Source organism: Cajanus cajan, chromosome 4 (assembly GCF_000230855.2).
Source record: "Cajanus cajan strain Asha chromosome 4, NIPB_CcT2T_4, whole genome shotgun sequence".
Taxonomy (NCBI): Eukaryota; Viridiplantae; Streptophyta; class Magnoliopsida; order Fabales; family Fabaceae; genus Cajanus; species Cajanus cajan.
Genome location: NC_138520.1, coordinates 61,295,685 through 61,311,889, shown reverse-complemented (window position 1 = coordinate 61,311,889; position 16,205 = coordinate 61,295,685). Strand labels below are relative to the sequence as shown.

Genomic DNA, 16,205 nt, shown 5'->3' with positions numbered 1-16,205 from the left:
TTTGCAGGTACCACCCCCATCTTGGAGCACCAGCGTACCAGTGAAGGAGGCTCACCGATCTTACCTGGCGGATCAGCTCTACAGCAGATTTTCGGTAAGAACATTTGGCGCCCACAGGGACCGATCAAGACAGCTCTTATCGGCCACGCTTATGGTTTTCACTAGAAGCCATAGTAGACGCACAGACGACGCAAATCACGCAACTACCATGGATAACGAAGCGACGTTGAGGAGACTCACCGACCAAGTCGAACAGATGCGGCAACAACATGCCACCGATCTACAAAACATGCGTGCCAAGCACGACACTGACCTAGTGGCAATGCGTACCGCTAATGAAGCCAACCTGGCGGCGCTACGCGCCGAGAACGAGCGAATCCGCGCTTAACTCCCTCGACACCACTCCGATCATCCTCCTCATACGGGCAACCACAATGAGGAAGAAGAGCACTCAGTCTCTCAACCTCAGACGGCAACCAAGACACCAACTCAACGACCTGCAACGCATCGGTCTCACGCACTGACGCACAAGTCAGCCCATGAAATCAGCAAGGCCCCTACTCATGCCGCGGGGGATCAGGCAACCTTCCGCCGCCACCCTTTTGTGGATGACATTATGGAGACACCACTCCCTCACGGGTGGAAGCCTCTCCTCCTTGACCGCTACGATGGCACGACGGACCCGGATGAGCACATCGACCTGTACACAACACAGGTAAATCTCTACACCAACAATGATGCTATTTTGTGTAGGTTGTTTCCAACCTCACTCAAGGGGGTCGCGCTCAACTGGTACACCCAACTGCCCCCTGAGTCCATCAATAGCTTCGGCACCCTAGTTAGGAGATTCACCGTGCAATATGCGACGAGCCGACCTCATCATGTCACTTCAGCCGCCTTGGCCAGTCTCAAGCAAAACGACGACGAACCACTCCGAGCATTCATGGAACGGTTCGCTGCCACCTCGATCAGGATCAGGAACCTGAATCCCGAGGTCGCCCTACATGCCATACTCATGGCACTCAAACCCGGGCCATTTATCGACAGCCTGTGTCGTGAGTCCCCCCGCGACATGGACGAGCTCCACGCCCGCGCGGCAGGTTACATCCAGATGGAGGAACACTCCGCCTTCCGTGACCAGGTTCGTAGAAAAGGACCAGCAAAGCCAGAGTAGGGGCACAACGATAAGGTCAAAGTCAACAATGACAGTCAGTTCAAGAGGTCGGCTAAACCAAACAGAGGGGGAGATACGACTTCTGCACTCCCTTGAACGCACCCAGAGTCCACATCCTGGAAGAAGCCAGCAACAACAACTTACTCGCCCTTCCACCACCAGGTCACACTCCCAACAGCGCCGATAAGTCCAAGCACTGTCGGTACCACAGGAACCACGGTCACACCACGGAGGAGTGTCGCACGCTCCGGGATCGCATCGAAGAGCTCATCCAAGCAGGCCACCTCGGTCAGTACATCCACCGACAGCAGGGTCATCGAGGAGGCTATGGGGGTCGGGGGCGTGGCATAGGGTGAGGCTCGGGAACTCGCACGGACCAACCCTCTGGCTCCCAACAAAATGTCAGCGGCGCAGTGCAGGCTGAGGTAAGCTAGGAGACAGGGACAGCCCCTTACGGGGAGTGATTAACACAATTGCAGGTGGTTTCGCTAGGGGAGGCGCCAGCAGCTCGGCCCGAAAAAGGCACCTGCGGAACATCAACTGCATCCACTCTACCACCTCGGCCTCGCACCAAAGCTCACCGTCGATCTCCTTCTCTGACGAGGACTACGCGGGTGTCAGCCCTAACCAAGATGATCCCATGGTTATCATGGTGGAGATTGCCAACTGGGAGGTACAGAAGACACTCATTGACCAAGGAAGTTCGGCCGACGTCCTGTACTGGCCAACGTTCCTTAGGCTAGACGTCCCCCATTCTCTCATCCAGCCGCACACGGAGCCCTTAGTCGGCTTCGCAGGAGAGCAAGTTCACACTCGCGGGTACATAGACCTACTGACAACCTTCGGGGTATCCCCGGATACAAGGAGAATCATGGTTCGATACCTTCTCGTGGAGGCCAACACCTCCTATAACATCATCATTGGGAGGCCAACCTTGAATCAGCTCGGAGCGGTGGTGTCCACCCCACACCTCACCATGAAGTTCCCAGGGAATGACGTCAAGATCATCTCCGTCAAGGCAAATCAGAAGATAGCTCGGCAGTGTTACGCCGAAAGTCTGAAGATCTCCTCATCCGGAGCAAAGGGGGTCCCCTCACCATAGCTCATTAGGTTCTATTTCTCCTTTCTGTATGAACAAAATTGTGCACTCTTTTCCCGCCTCAGTCCTTGACTGAGAGGGTTTTTAACGAGGCACACAAAAACGATCAATAAAATTACTCATTTTGCTGAATCCATTTTCTTATTTATTATTTTTGTAAAAAACAAAATCGAACCAATCTCTTTCACCCTTACTAAGGTCGAGTACGAACCTTAATACTCCAAATCGAGGTCGAGTCCGAACCTCGTTAAAATTATGAGGTCGAATACGAACCTCAACACTCCAAAACGAGGTCGACTACGAACCTCAACATCCTCATCCGAGGTCGAGTCTGAACCTCGTTAAAATTACGAGGTCGAGTACGAACCTTAACACTCTTATCCAAGGTCGAGTTCGAACCTCATGAAACACATATTACTCTAAATCCAAGGACGAGTCCAGACCTTGGTGAAATACACAAAATTCGTTTTACTCCAAAACGAGGTCGAGTACGAACCTCGGGAAATTTCGTTTTACTCCAACACGAGGTCGAGTACGAACCTCGGCAAAATTCGTTTTACTCCAAAACGAGGTCGAGTACGAACCTCGGGAAATTTCGTTTTACTCCAAAACGAGGTCGAGTACGAACCTCGGGAAATTTTGTTTTACTCGAAAACGAGGTCGACTACGAACCTCGGCAAAATTCGTTTTACGCCAAACCTCGACAAAACTCGTTTTACTCCAGATTAAGGACAAATACGAACCCCAACACGCTTTGCACAAATTAGAGGTCGAATGCGAACCCTAACGCCCATACCCGAGGTCGAGTCCGAACCTCGCTAAAATTACAAGGTCGAGTACGAACCTTGATACTCTAAATCCGAAGTCGAATACGAACCCCAACACGCTTTGCACAAATTAGAGGTCGAATGTGAACCCTAACGCCCATACCCGAGGTCGAGTCTGAACCTCGCTAAAATTACAAGGTCGAGTACGAACCTTAATACTCTAAATCCGAAGTCAAATACGAACCCCAACACGCTTTGCACAAATTCGAGGTCGAATGCGAGCCCTAATACATCAATTTGAGGTCGACTTTGAACCTCGAAGCTAATAAATTAAGGTCGAATTCGAACCTTCACGAAAACACTCACTTAACGAAAAACCAAGGGCGAGTTCAGACCTTGACTTGGCCAACACAAGACAAAGGAACCACAGCATACAAAAGCCTACAACAGACATCAAACGTGTGCCTCAAAATGCGCAAACAGCAAAAATCAAGAGCAAACGTAAGCAAACAACAAAAATATATACAAAGCCATGTTTACGGAGTTCGATACATGAATCCAACAAAACAAAAGAAAAATAAAACACAAAAACATTAACTGGCCTAGGCTGAGGCATTCTCACTAGAACTGTCATCGACATCATCCTCCTTAACCAGCCTCCCAAAGCGGACAACCTTCTCCACATGCATGGAGGAAAAGTCGAACCCGGGAGCAAGGAGTCGTGCCTGACGAGCAGCCTTTTGGAAGCCCCTCTTGTGCTCCATCACAACGGAGCGCTCGACCTCCGCAAGCCTCCCTTCCACGGCCGCCTTCCCCGCTGCCAGCTCCGCAAGCTCCGCCCTCAAGGTGTCAATCTCGTCCTCCCGGCCACCAAGAATGACCTCGCTACGAAGGCGCTCCTCAGCCGCCTCCGCCAACTCTCCTTTAAGAGAGGTCACAGCATCCTCCAGAGCCCGCACTTGGCTACGAGAAGACGTCACCTTATCCTCCAAAGAGCGGGCGCGACCCCGAGAGAAGGCGACGAGCTCCTGCAGCTGCCCCACCTAGGATGCATAAGCCTCATTGGATCGCGAGGCAATCTCAAGAGACTTCTGCACCCTTGCAAGGTCGCCCTACGCAGATCGAAGCTCGGCCTCCAGCCATGGAAAAAACAAGAAAGACTTGAAGAAGATTGGGGAAGAAGGAAAAAGAAGACTATAGAAAGGAAGTACCTGGTACTCTCCCTCAAAAAACAACCCTAACAATGACTGGGTTACCGGAAACGACGGCGGAAACGGAGAAAACGGAGACGGAAGATGAGCAGAAAAGCGAGAGAAACAGCGTGCGCAAGAAGCTGAAAGAGCGAAAAGTGAGCAAAGTGAGAAGTGAAGAGGCGCGAGTGAGAGAAAAGAAAGTTTTCTCCCAAAATTCAAAACGGCCATGCCACGTGTCAACCTAAGGGCACGCCTGACAACACAATTAATTGCAAGACCATCATTACATAACCGTCATTTCCCTTAACGCGCCACTTGCACATTTTCGGGAAATGAACAGTCGCGACACGTGGCACCACAACGAGCAGACGTACGCGAAAGGTCACCTCCCCCAAGCGAGCTCGGTCTTAACTCCTCGACCTACGGTCTTCGGAGCTCGGGGGGCTAGTGTACTATCCGTATTGCGAAGCCGAGCTCCGAGCTCGGCACCACAACGCAAGCCGGCCTCAGACGCGCACCGCGTGGCATCAACTTGACATTTAAGTGAATCATAACTGATCCCCGAGGATCTCGCCCCAGACGAGGTCCGTTATCTAATCATATTACATCTTCTCTTAGGCCCAAGGCCCAAAGCAACCCTAAGTCACACCAAGGTACGTGCATTACATATACGAGACATATACTCATACAAACTCTAACTTTAGCATCGGAGTCTCTTTTGCAGGTACCACCCCCATCTTGGAGCACTAGCGTACCAGTGAAGGAGGTTCACCGATCTTATCTAGCGGATCAACTCTACAGCAGATTTCTGGTAAGAACAGAATCAAATTTAAAATTAGGATGATCATTCTTTCTCTACATTAAATAGAAATAAAAAAAGAATAACTTTTTCATCAATTTTATGTGATTCTTATTTGAATATGAATTTCGGATGTTCATCCAAATATGCTCTTAACTTTTAATAAAATGATAGATAGATTTCTAAATAATATAATTTTTCACTTTTGTTCTTTTTAATCTTTCTAGGTTTTAATATATACAAAATAATCTTTTCAATTATTTATATCACTAAAATGGGAAGCCGACTGGGTCTCTTATTAAAAACTTATTTTTTGTTTAATTTTAAATACTCAAAATTCAAATCGAGAATCTGCTAAATTAAAACAAAGGTCAGTTTGGGATGGCATTAATTAAGTTTCTAGTTTTCAAATTTTATTTTAAAAAAACGTGTTCAGATAAAAAAGTTTCAAAATGATTTTGAGATTGATGTCAAAATCATGATAATTGTTTTTTTTTCTTCTTATTTTGAGTTGTAAAACCAGGTCAGTTGAACTAGTTATGCCAAAATCATGTTTTTATTTATTTATTTATTTATTATTATTATTATTATTATTATTTTATTATATTAATTGTTCAAATTCATATTGTTATGATTACAATTAATATTAAATTATTATTATGATTTAAATTATTACTATTAATTTATTATATCTAAAATTATTATTATTAATGTTATTATTATGGACACGAATATTTTTGAGCTACTGAGGAAGCCTGAAATGCATGATTTTGAACAATCCGGTGAAAAATTATTTAGTACTTGTGGAAAACAAGAGGCTGGCATATTGGTTTACACATCAAGCATGACGATCAGATTAATTAAACACACTAGAATATTTCTGATTGCTACTGAAGTGGCCAGAAATATTTTATCCTTGAGCATACCAACATGCAGTGTGTTCAACAAAACTCAATTCGAGGATATATTGCATGCCAAGCTGTCAAAAGAGATACTATCACATTGTAACGCGATAAACTAATTAATGCATGTTCTAAGAGTGAACATTCATTATCACCAATAATTTTTTTTTTTTACTGGCTTTAATATTGACGAAAGATGAAGTTAGCATTGACCATCATAATAAATACTATCCAAGTACAGAATTATATTCTAAAGGATTTTCTACAGGCAGTTGTCATTTGGTTTTGCTAAATAATCATTAGCTGGAACAGGCCAATGAGTATAATGTAGATCTATCTAAGGTAGAAGTTGTATTTCAGTGGATGATACCTAACTCAATTAGTGAGGTTAAGTGTCTTTTTAGATAAGCTTATTATTATAGGAGAGTTATTGAGGAAATTCTTAAAATAACATTACCTTAGACTAGATTGACGAGAAAGAGGAGTTGCCTTTATGTGGGATAGTGAGTGTGAGAGTAGTTTCCAAACTCTTAAGGAAAGATTGACTAGTGATAATATTACTGGATTTTAGTAAGCCTTTTATGGTATATAGTAGTGCTTCTAAGATAGGTTTGGGCGGAGTGTTGATGCAAGAAGGAATGGTAGTAACTTATGCTTCTAGGAAATTGAGAAATCATGAGAGGAATTACCTTACCCATGACTTTAAGTTAGCGGTTGTAATATTTATACTAAGATTTGGAGACACTACCTATATGATTCTAAGCTTGAGGTATTTAGTGATCATTAGAGCCTTAAATATCTTTTGACCAAAGGAGATAGTTGGAATTTCTTAAGGACTAGGATTTTAATCTTAGTTGTTATCTAGGTAAAGCCAATGTGGTGATCGATGCTTTGAGTAGGAAACCTTTATATTTGCTTTTCCTTATGATTAGAGAGATGGATCTTTTAGTTCAAATTAGGGATTTAAGTTTGACTTATGAGGTTATCCTTAGTAGTGTGAAACTAGGTATGACTCGAATAACTAGTCGATTGTTAAAGGAAAATTGGAGGAACATAATTTGTTGATTCATTTTGGTGATAAGATATGAGGCTATAGGACAAGATAATAGATAAGTGTTTATCTCGGGTATAGATGAAGTGGTAAGACTTTGAGATCTAGTATGTGTACCTAGTGCACTTATGCTTAGGTGGTTGATCTTTAGAGAGGGTCATAGAAGAAAAGCTAATATTATGGCAGATACCTTGAGTAGGATGATCTTTCATCTATCGTCTTTGATGATTTAAGGTTGGATTTGATTGAAGAGTTTACAGACTTAAGCTTGATGTGTGAGCTTACCCTTAGAAGCATTGAATTGAGTATGTCGAAAGTGACTAGTGAATTAATGGATGAGATTAGAAAAAGCCCAAGAGTCAGATCCTTTCTTAGTGAACCAAGTGAAGAAGATTGATAGGAATATAGGTAACCTTTTCTGAGTAGGAATCGATGTTGTTTTGAGGTGCAAGAACAAAATTTGGGTGCCTAGTAATCCCGAATTAAGAGATGATCTTAGAGGAAGGACAAAAGAGTACTTTTAGCATCCATTTAGGAGCTATTAACATGTATCAGAGTGGTGCAGCGGAAGCGTGGTGGCCTAAGGTGAAGAGAGGAGGAGAGGAAGTTTGTGTACTGATGTTTAGTATAATATAAGTCTAAGACAGAACATCATAAGCCTTTTAGGACTTTTGTAATCTTTAGATGTCCCTGTTTGGAAGTGAGATAATGTGTCTAGACTTTGTTGTGGGTTTGCCTAGGAAGTTTAGGAAGAATCTTGAGTTTAATGAAGGAGTCATAGTCGAACCTCTTCATTTCATAAATTCGAGGACGAATTTCTTAAAAAGGGGGAAGTATTGTAACATCCCAATTTTCAAAAAGGTTATTATTATTATTATTATTATTATTATTATTATTATTAGATGGTATTTGGTCATAATTATTTTAATAATTATAGAGGAATATTATTTTGTACGTTTTAAATAATTATTATTTTGGACAATTATTTTGTACGTATTAAATAAGTATTTTTATTAGCATTTTTAAATAAATATTTATATGTTTTAAGAGAAGGTTGATTTTATATGATATTTTGTTATTGAAATTATATTATTATATTTAGGGTCAGAAATATATTATTATTATAGAGAAAAAATATTTTATAATATACATGTATTTATTTTATTTAATTATTTTGAGAAAAATTAGAAGTGGGTTAGAAGAGAAGGAAAATGGGTTGGGTTGACCCAGTCCAATGGATTAATTTTAAGAAAGGAGTCAGGTGGTATTAACCCTATCTGCCTCATTTGCGTTCTGAAGGGTTAGGGGAAAAAAGAGGAGAAACAAAGAGCTCTAAGGAAGAGTACTCAGGAACGATCTTAGATCACACCAAGACCATTCATCTTCTGCTCATCCAGGTACGGGGGAAAAGAGAATTATTTATATGTAGAGTTACATGTGGGAACTGGGTAGTGGAAGTGCCCTTAAGATTATGAGTAATTTTATAATTATTTCTGTTTGGAGAATTATTGGTTTTACATGATTCTGTATGAATTTAGGATCATGAATATATATATTATTTGTAAAAATGATGCTCTGGGAGAGAGAACGAAATTATAGAAAAGTGTTTGTAAGCTAGGTTTTGGAAAAATTGGAATATTTCTGTTTGAGAAATTGATGATCCCATTAGATTTTGTATGTGTTGAGGATTAGAAATACATATTTAATTTGTAAAAAGGATAATCTGAGAGGGAGAACGAAACTGTAGAAAGTGCCTGTGTGTTAGGTTTTGGAATAATTGGGAATTTTACTATTTATGTTAAGATTGTATTAAATTGATAATTCCATTGATTATTATATTAATTGGTAAAATTGATGACTTAGATGTGAATTGCTTGAGATATATGAAACTCATTATTTTGGACTTATCTGATGTGTGTATGGAATTGAACAATGAGATGTTGTGTGGAATGTGATTGTGATGTGATTGTGGTTCCTCACACTCATGCTTCAACGGACGAGCGTACTCCTGGATGATCAGGGATGATACGAACCCTGGGTAGGTGATGCTTCAGGGACGAGCGTACTCCTGGATGATCAGGGATGATACGAACCCTGGGTAGGTGATATTTTAGGGACGAGTGTACCATTGGCATAGGGTGGGATGTGTGAGACAATTAATACTTATGTCAGGGTTGGCACGACCTTGGGCAAGAGATGCTATAGGCGTGACCTTGGCATAAGGTTGATTGTAAGATTTGTGATTATTGTTGTGATTGCGAATTGTGACGTGATGATGATGCGCGATTGATAAAGTTATGATACATTGAAATGTTTATGAATATTTTGTTAAGTATCGAGTTATAATGAGATGATATGTTGTGTGTTTGTATGTACTTTACATATAGATGTTTTCTTTTCTCACCGTACAATTTTGTGGAAGTTTTAGGTGAGGAAGATCCGGCTGCGAGTGGCATCTAGAATGCCAACAGTTAAATTAGGGGTATGCTCTGATATTGTGACATCGGGGCAGAGGACTTTTAGGAAAGAATTTTTATATGGATTTGGAATTGTAAATATCATTTTGAAAATAATTTGTAAACTTTTGTGTTTCATTTTCTAAATCTTTAATATTCAAGGTTATTAAAGAACGATTTTTGAAGTTTATGTGAACCCTTTTACCAAATTTTAAAGTTTATTTTTCTTAATTTAATTACATTATTATGATGTATGTGTTGGGGTAGTAAGTGTGTCACACAATTCACTTATGTAAAAAAAAAATTAAAAGCCCATAGCCCACTTTAAAAAAAAATTAAAAACTCATAATTCACTTATTCATTCAACCAAATGTCACATTGAAAGGATTATTTATTGGATCAAAGACTTGTTTTTGTAGGAGAAAAGGAAAAGAAATTAGAAGAAAAAAAATTTATGTGGTTGGATATTAGAAAAACAACAAATTTTTTTTTTAAAAAAATAGATTTGATTGAACAAATATTTTTTAAAAAAAATTAAAAATATGGCTGAACATTAGAAGAAAAAAAATAGATTTTTTTAATTTTTTTAAAAGTAAGTGAACTAATTCGTTTAACCCACTAACCTGTGATAAGTCGGGTTGGGCTCATTTCTTGTTAGTTCATTAGAAGGTAAACCGGATTAGATTGATCCACTTATTGGCCAATCCGTGATGGCACAGGTCAGGTGACCTGTTTTGATAACTCTATCTATCATACAATTTATAAAAGTTTAAATTTTATTTTTGGATTCTTTATCTTATTTTTTAATTCAACTTTATTTTTTATCTTTAAAATTTTTATTTGATCATTTATCTCCTACATTTGAGTCAATTTGATCATGTTAAAATAATGATTATTTTTTATTTTAAAAAAATATTTTTAATCATTTTTAACTTATTCAAAACTTGAAAGTTGTATGAAATTTAATTGAAGTTCAAATTCAAAAAGTTTATAAATATAGTGAAAATAAATTTAAAAAGTGATTTTTTTTTAAATTCCATACTATTTTTTATAATATATTTCACACAATTTTCACTATGTTTTACTATGTTTTAAACTCTTTTGACTGTAAATGACAATTAAAGTTCATAGTTTTGATACAAGTTAATCTATAATTACAATTTTTACATCTTGAATCAACTAAAAATTGATTAAAGATCATATAAAAAATAAAAAAATATCATTATTTTAAAAATATCAAATTTATCTAAATATAAAAATAAATAAATGACCAAAAATCAACATCTAATAGATAAAAGACAAAGTGAATAATAAATAAAATAAAAGATAAAAATATAATTTAATTTTTAAAAGATTAAAATTATGTTTTAATTTTGACTTAATTGCATTTTTTATCCTTCAAGTATTGTAATTGTGCAATTTTGATCCCTAAAGTTTTAATTGGGTAATTTTAGTCCCTAAATGATTGCAATTGTGGGATTTCGGTCCTTCAATTTTTAATTGAACAATTTTAGTCTCTCAAATATCATAATTGTGCAATTTTAGTCTCTTCCATTAAAAATTTAATAATTTTAATATATATATATATAATGGTTTAAAATTATACAATTATTTGTCTATTCAAGTTAATGCATATTATAATTTTCTTTAATGTATCAAATGATATATATTTATTATTAATAAATAAATAAAATTTATATATTATTATTTTTATAATATTACTGATAAATTAATATCAATAATATTATTAGTGTATTTATAGATAAACTAATAATTTGATATTAATAATATTACTGATAAATATAATTTATTATCTATAAATATACTAATAATATTATTGATATTCATTTATCAAATAATATATAAATTTTATTTATTTATTAATAATAAATATATATTTAATACATTGAAGAAAATTATAATATGTGTTAACTTGAATAGATAAATAATTGTATAATTTTAAAACATTGTATATATATTTATATTAAAATTATTAAATTTTTAGTGAGAGAGATTAAAATCACACAATTATGATATTTGAGAGATTAAAATTGTTCAATAAAAATTAAAAGACCAAAATCGCATAATTGCAATCTTTTAAGGATTAAAATTACTTAATTAAAATTTTAGAGATCAAAATTACATAATTACAATACGTGAAAGATTAAAAACGCAATTAAGCTTTTAATTTTTTAAAACAATTATGACAAAAACTGACAAATTTACCATAACAATGATGATTTAATTAATATTTGGTCCCCATAAAGTCGACTTTCCATTGTAGTCCCTGTATCCAAAAATTATAGGTAAAGGGAAAGTCACAAAATTTGTTAAGAATTGACTTAAAGAGACCAAGGATAGGAAAGATGGTGTTAACCATGGAAAACTAATTAGCATATTTGAGTGAAATTCTTCAACCGTAAAAACCATAAACTGTAAAAACATATTTCTACAGGTTTTTATATCTACTATTATTAAGATTGACTAATTCGTATATTGCTGTCATCAACTTTGTCGTACTATTTTTATCTAAAAATATATGTTATTTACCAAAATATTTATGGCTTGCATTTTTTTATTTATTAATATCTATAAATAATTTTTAATCATATAAGAATATTGAGATCCGTATTACGCGCTCAGTATATATGGGAATGTTAATATACTCCTATCTATTTTTTAGTGGAAGTATGTTAGCAACTTACACTAAAATTTTAGGACAAAAAAATCATTCATTTCTTTTGATTTTGTTAATTTGTATAAAGGATATTATAGTAATTTAATTTAATTTTAAATAAAAAAATATTTTCTCTTTCTTATTAATTTCACTCTAAGTCATTTCTCTCTCCTATTAAATTTCTTCTCCAACTCATTTTTCTTTACTATTAAATTCTTTCTCTAACTTATTTATCTCTCTTATTAAATTCCCTCTTTAACTCATTTCTGTCTCATCTCTCATGATGTCTTCTCTTTTCTCCCTGAACAAATAAAAATTAATTAATAGAAAAAAATAAATGAATTGGAGAATGAAATTAATAAAAGAGAAAATATTTTATTTTTATTTAAAATTAAAGTAGATTATTATAATATTCTTTGTACGAATTAACTAAATAAAAAAAATGAGTGATTTTTTGTCTTAAAATTTTAGTGTAAATTGCTAACATACTTTCACTAAAAAATAAGTAGGAGTATATTATATATATATATATATATATATATATATATATATATGTGTGTGTTTTTTTACACTGAATGAATAGAAGAGTGAGAAAAAGAAACCGTTTAAAGATATTTTCATCCTTATGTAAGTAAAAAAATAAGAGAAATCAAACACACACAAAAAGTGATAAAAAAAACTAATTATACCACGCGACAGAGGTTAGAATAGTATTCACAAATTTTAACCCTACAATTACTATATATTGTGATTTTTTTTATCAAAACAAATACATGAGATGACCAAATACTATTTTGACACGAAAATAGAATCTGAAAACATCAAGTGGACTTTTTGTGTCTCAACACGTGCAACGGAATGTATATAACATTTATTTTACAATATTATTCTTAACTCCACAAGTCACTCTCGTGTTTTTTTTTCTTATTAACATTTTAGTTCCTAATGTAAAAAAAAAAAAAAAAAAATTTGCTCGTGAGGAAAAAATTCAGGGACAAAAACAAAATAAAAATTTCTTTAAAGATTGAAACAAAAAAATTGACAAAAAAATAAAAATATATTTAATCCTTCTTGAAATGATGATATGTTGGTAACTTGGTTGTATTATTATTTGTTATAATATTTAAATTTAGCTAGTTTAAAATAGTTGAATATATTAAAATCATTACAACTTAAAAGACATTATATATATATATATATATATATATATATATATATATATATATATATATATATATATATATATATATATATATATATATATATATTTTGTTAGTACTAAAATTGTTAACCAATTTTTGCTCAAGAACAGAATATTATTTTCAACGTAACCAGTGATAGTTATATAAAGGTTAAAGTGTTTGATGGGTATGTAATAGTCAATACAATTGACAAGTAAGAGACAATTTATAACAACATATGACTTTTTGTGAAGAGTGGATGCTAGAGAGTGAGTTACTACCTTAAAGATTACTCTAATCAACTAAGATACATTGGATGATATCAACACTAGAAAGTAAGGAGCCTTAGTGTATAAGGGATAATTAATGTTTTTGAACAGATATGTAAAAGATTAACTATCTAAATATGAGTGGATATTATTAGGTTAGTCTATCCATTTAAGATCGAACTCACAAAGCCATATTTTAACAGATTGAATAAGTTTCATCCCTAAGATAAACGGTCTAAAATTCACGATTCTTGGAACTCGTAGATAGACATGTCAATTTACGAGTACAATGCAAATATGAAGAAAAAAAATTTGAAAAGCTAAATAAAAAGAAAATTAAACTGAATCTTCCCTATGAAAACATGAAAAAAAAGAAAATAATACATAAAAAAATATATAAACACATCTATAAAAAAAAATATTTTAAAAAATCAAAGTGTTAACATATCAACGTCTACACATTTTGTAACAACCCAAATTTTTACTAGGCCGTGGGCCCAATTCGTTGCCTGCAACGGGCCGTTTCGAAAGTGAAACGGGCCATTCCGGAATAAAGAATTTACCTAAAAAACGTAGTTGAGAACGGGCCGTTCCGGTTGGAGAACGGGTCGTTCTGGTTTGGAGAACGGGTCGTTCTGAAGGTAGAACGGGCCGTTCTGCTGGGTTTTGGAACGGGCCGTTCCGGTTTTGGAACGGGCCGTTCCAGTTGAGATTTTTGCTTGGTTCTGGAGGGTCCAGAATGGCCGTTCCACTTTTGGAACGGGCCGTTCCGGATTAGTTGAGGCAAATTCCTATAAATAGAAGGCTTTACCTCTCATTTTCTCACATCTCTCATTCTCTCTTCCTATTCTCTTCTGTTCTTTTTTTCTTCCCCTCTTCTTCTCTTTGAAGACCATGGGGCACTTAGAGAGGAGACCAATAGATCCCTGTTGTAGTTTCAACTGTTGTTTATCCAGGTACGGGGGAAATGAGATTATTTATATGTGGAGTTACATGAGGGAATTGGGTAGAAGAAGAGCCCTTAGAATTATGAGTAATTTTATAATTATTTCTGTTTGAAAAATTATTGGCATTATTTGATTCTGTATGAATTTAGGATTATGAATATATGATTTATTTGTAAAAATGATGCTCTGGGAGAGAGAACGAAATTATAGAAAAGTACCTGTAGGCTAGGTTTTGGAAAAATTGAAATATTTTTGTTTGAGGAATTAATGATACCATTAGATTCTGTATGTGTTGAGGATTAGAAATATATATTTAATTTGTAAGAATGATGATCTCAGAGGGAGAACGAAACTGCAGAAAAGTGCATGTGAGTTAGGTTTTGAAAGAATTGGGGGTTTTATTGTTTATGTTAAAGTTATATGAAATTGATAATTCCATTGTTTATAATATTAATTTATGAATGTTATTATTGTATTGATTGATAAGAATGAATGATCTTGATGTGAATTACTTGAGGGGTGTGTAAACCCTTATTTTGTTGGGCTTATCTGTTGTGTATGTGAGGTGAAATTGTGTACATGATGTGAATTTGAATTATGAGATGAGATGTTGTATGAATGTGATTATGATTGTGATTGTGGTGCCTCACATCAGTGACTCGGGATGGCACGACCCCTGGGTAAGTGGTGCTACAGGGAGGACGTGACCCTAGCATGGTGTGGGATGAGTAAGACAGTTAACACACACCACTTATGTCGATTATGGCAGCCCTGGCATAAGGTTAATTGCAAAAGACTGTATGGATTGTAATTTGATTGTGGTTCCTCACATTAAAAGATCAAGGATGATACGAACCCTGATAGTTGATGTTTCAGGGACGAGCGTACTCCCGGATGATCAGGGATGATACGAACCCTGGGTAGGTGATGCTTCAGGGACGAGCGTACTCCTTAATGACTAGGGATGGCACGACCCCTGGGTAAGTGATGCTACAGGGAGGGCGTGACCCTGGTTTGGTGTGGGAGGCAATTAACCTGTATCACTTGTGTCAGATGTGGCGAGGTCTTGGCATAGTGTTAATTGTAAGATTGGTGTGAATTATGGATGTGAAAATGATATTGTTAATTGTAAGATTGACATGAATTATGAATATGGAAATGATGTTGTAAATTTTATAATTGGTGTGGATTATGATGGATTGAGATATGTATGTGAAATGAGATATGTTAAATGTGAATTGAGATGTGAAGATGATGAATAATTGATATATATATATATATATATATATATATATATTTTATTAAATAATGAATTATGATGAGATTATATTGTGATGTGTTTGTATGTACTTTGCATATAGATATTTTCTTTTCTCACCGTATAAACTGTGGATATTTTAGGTGAAGAAGATCCGGCTATGAGTGACATCTAGAATGCCAACAGTTAAATTATGGGAATGCTCTGATAATGTGACATCGGGGCAGAAGATTTCTAGGACAGAATATTTATATGGATTTGGTATTGTAATAAATGATTTTAAAATTGTAAACTCTTAAATTTTACCTTTCAAGTTTTATTTTTTAGTCATTTTCTTATATTGAAGAAAAAACAGTCTTGAAGTTTTATGTGAATCCTTTTACGAACCCTTTGAAAGTTTATTCTTCTTAATTAAATTATATTATATATGTG

General features: G+C 35.5%; 1 protein-coding gene across 1 annotated transcript; it reads left to right on the top strand.

Annotated features, from left to right (window-relative positions):
* Window positions 1-616: 616 nt before the first annotated feature.
* LOC145957418 (uncharacterized) lies at window positions 617-1,174 on the top strand. The gene has a single exon (XM_083073674.1). It carries the CDS (start codon window positions 617-619, stop codon window positions 1,172-1,174), a length of 558 nt encoding a protein of 185 aa, XP_082929800.1.
* The last annotated feature ends 15,031 nt before the right edge of the window (window positions 1,175-16,205 follow it).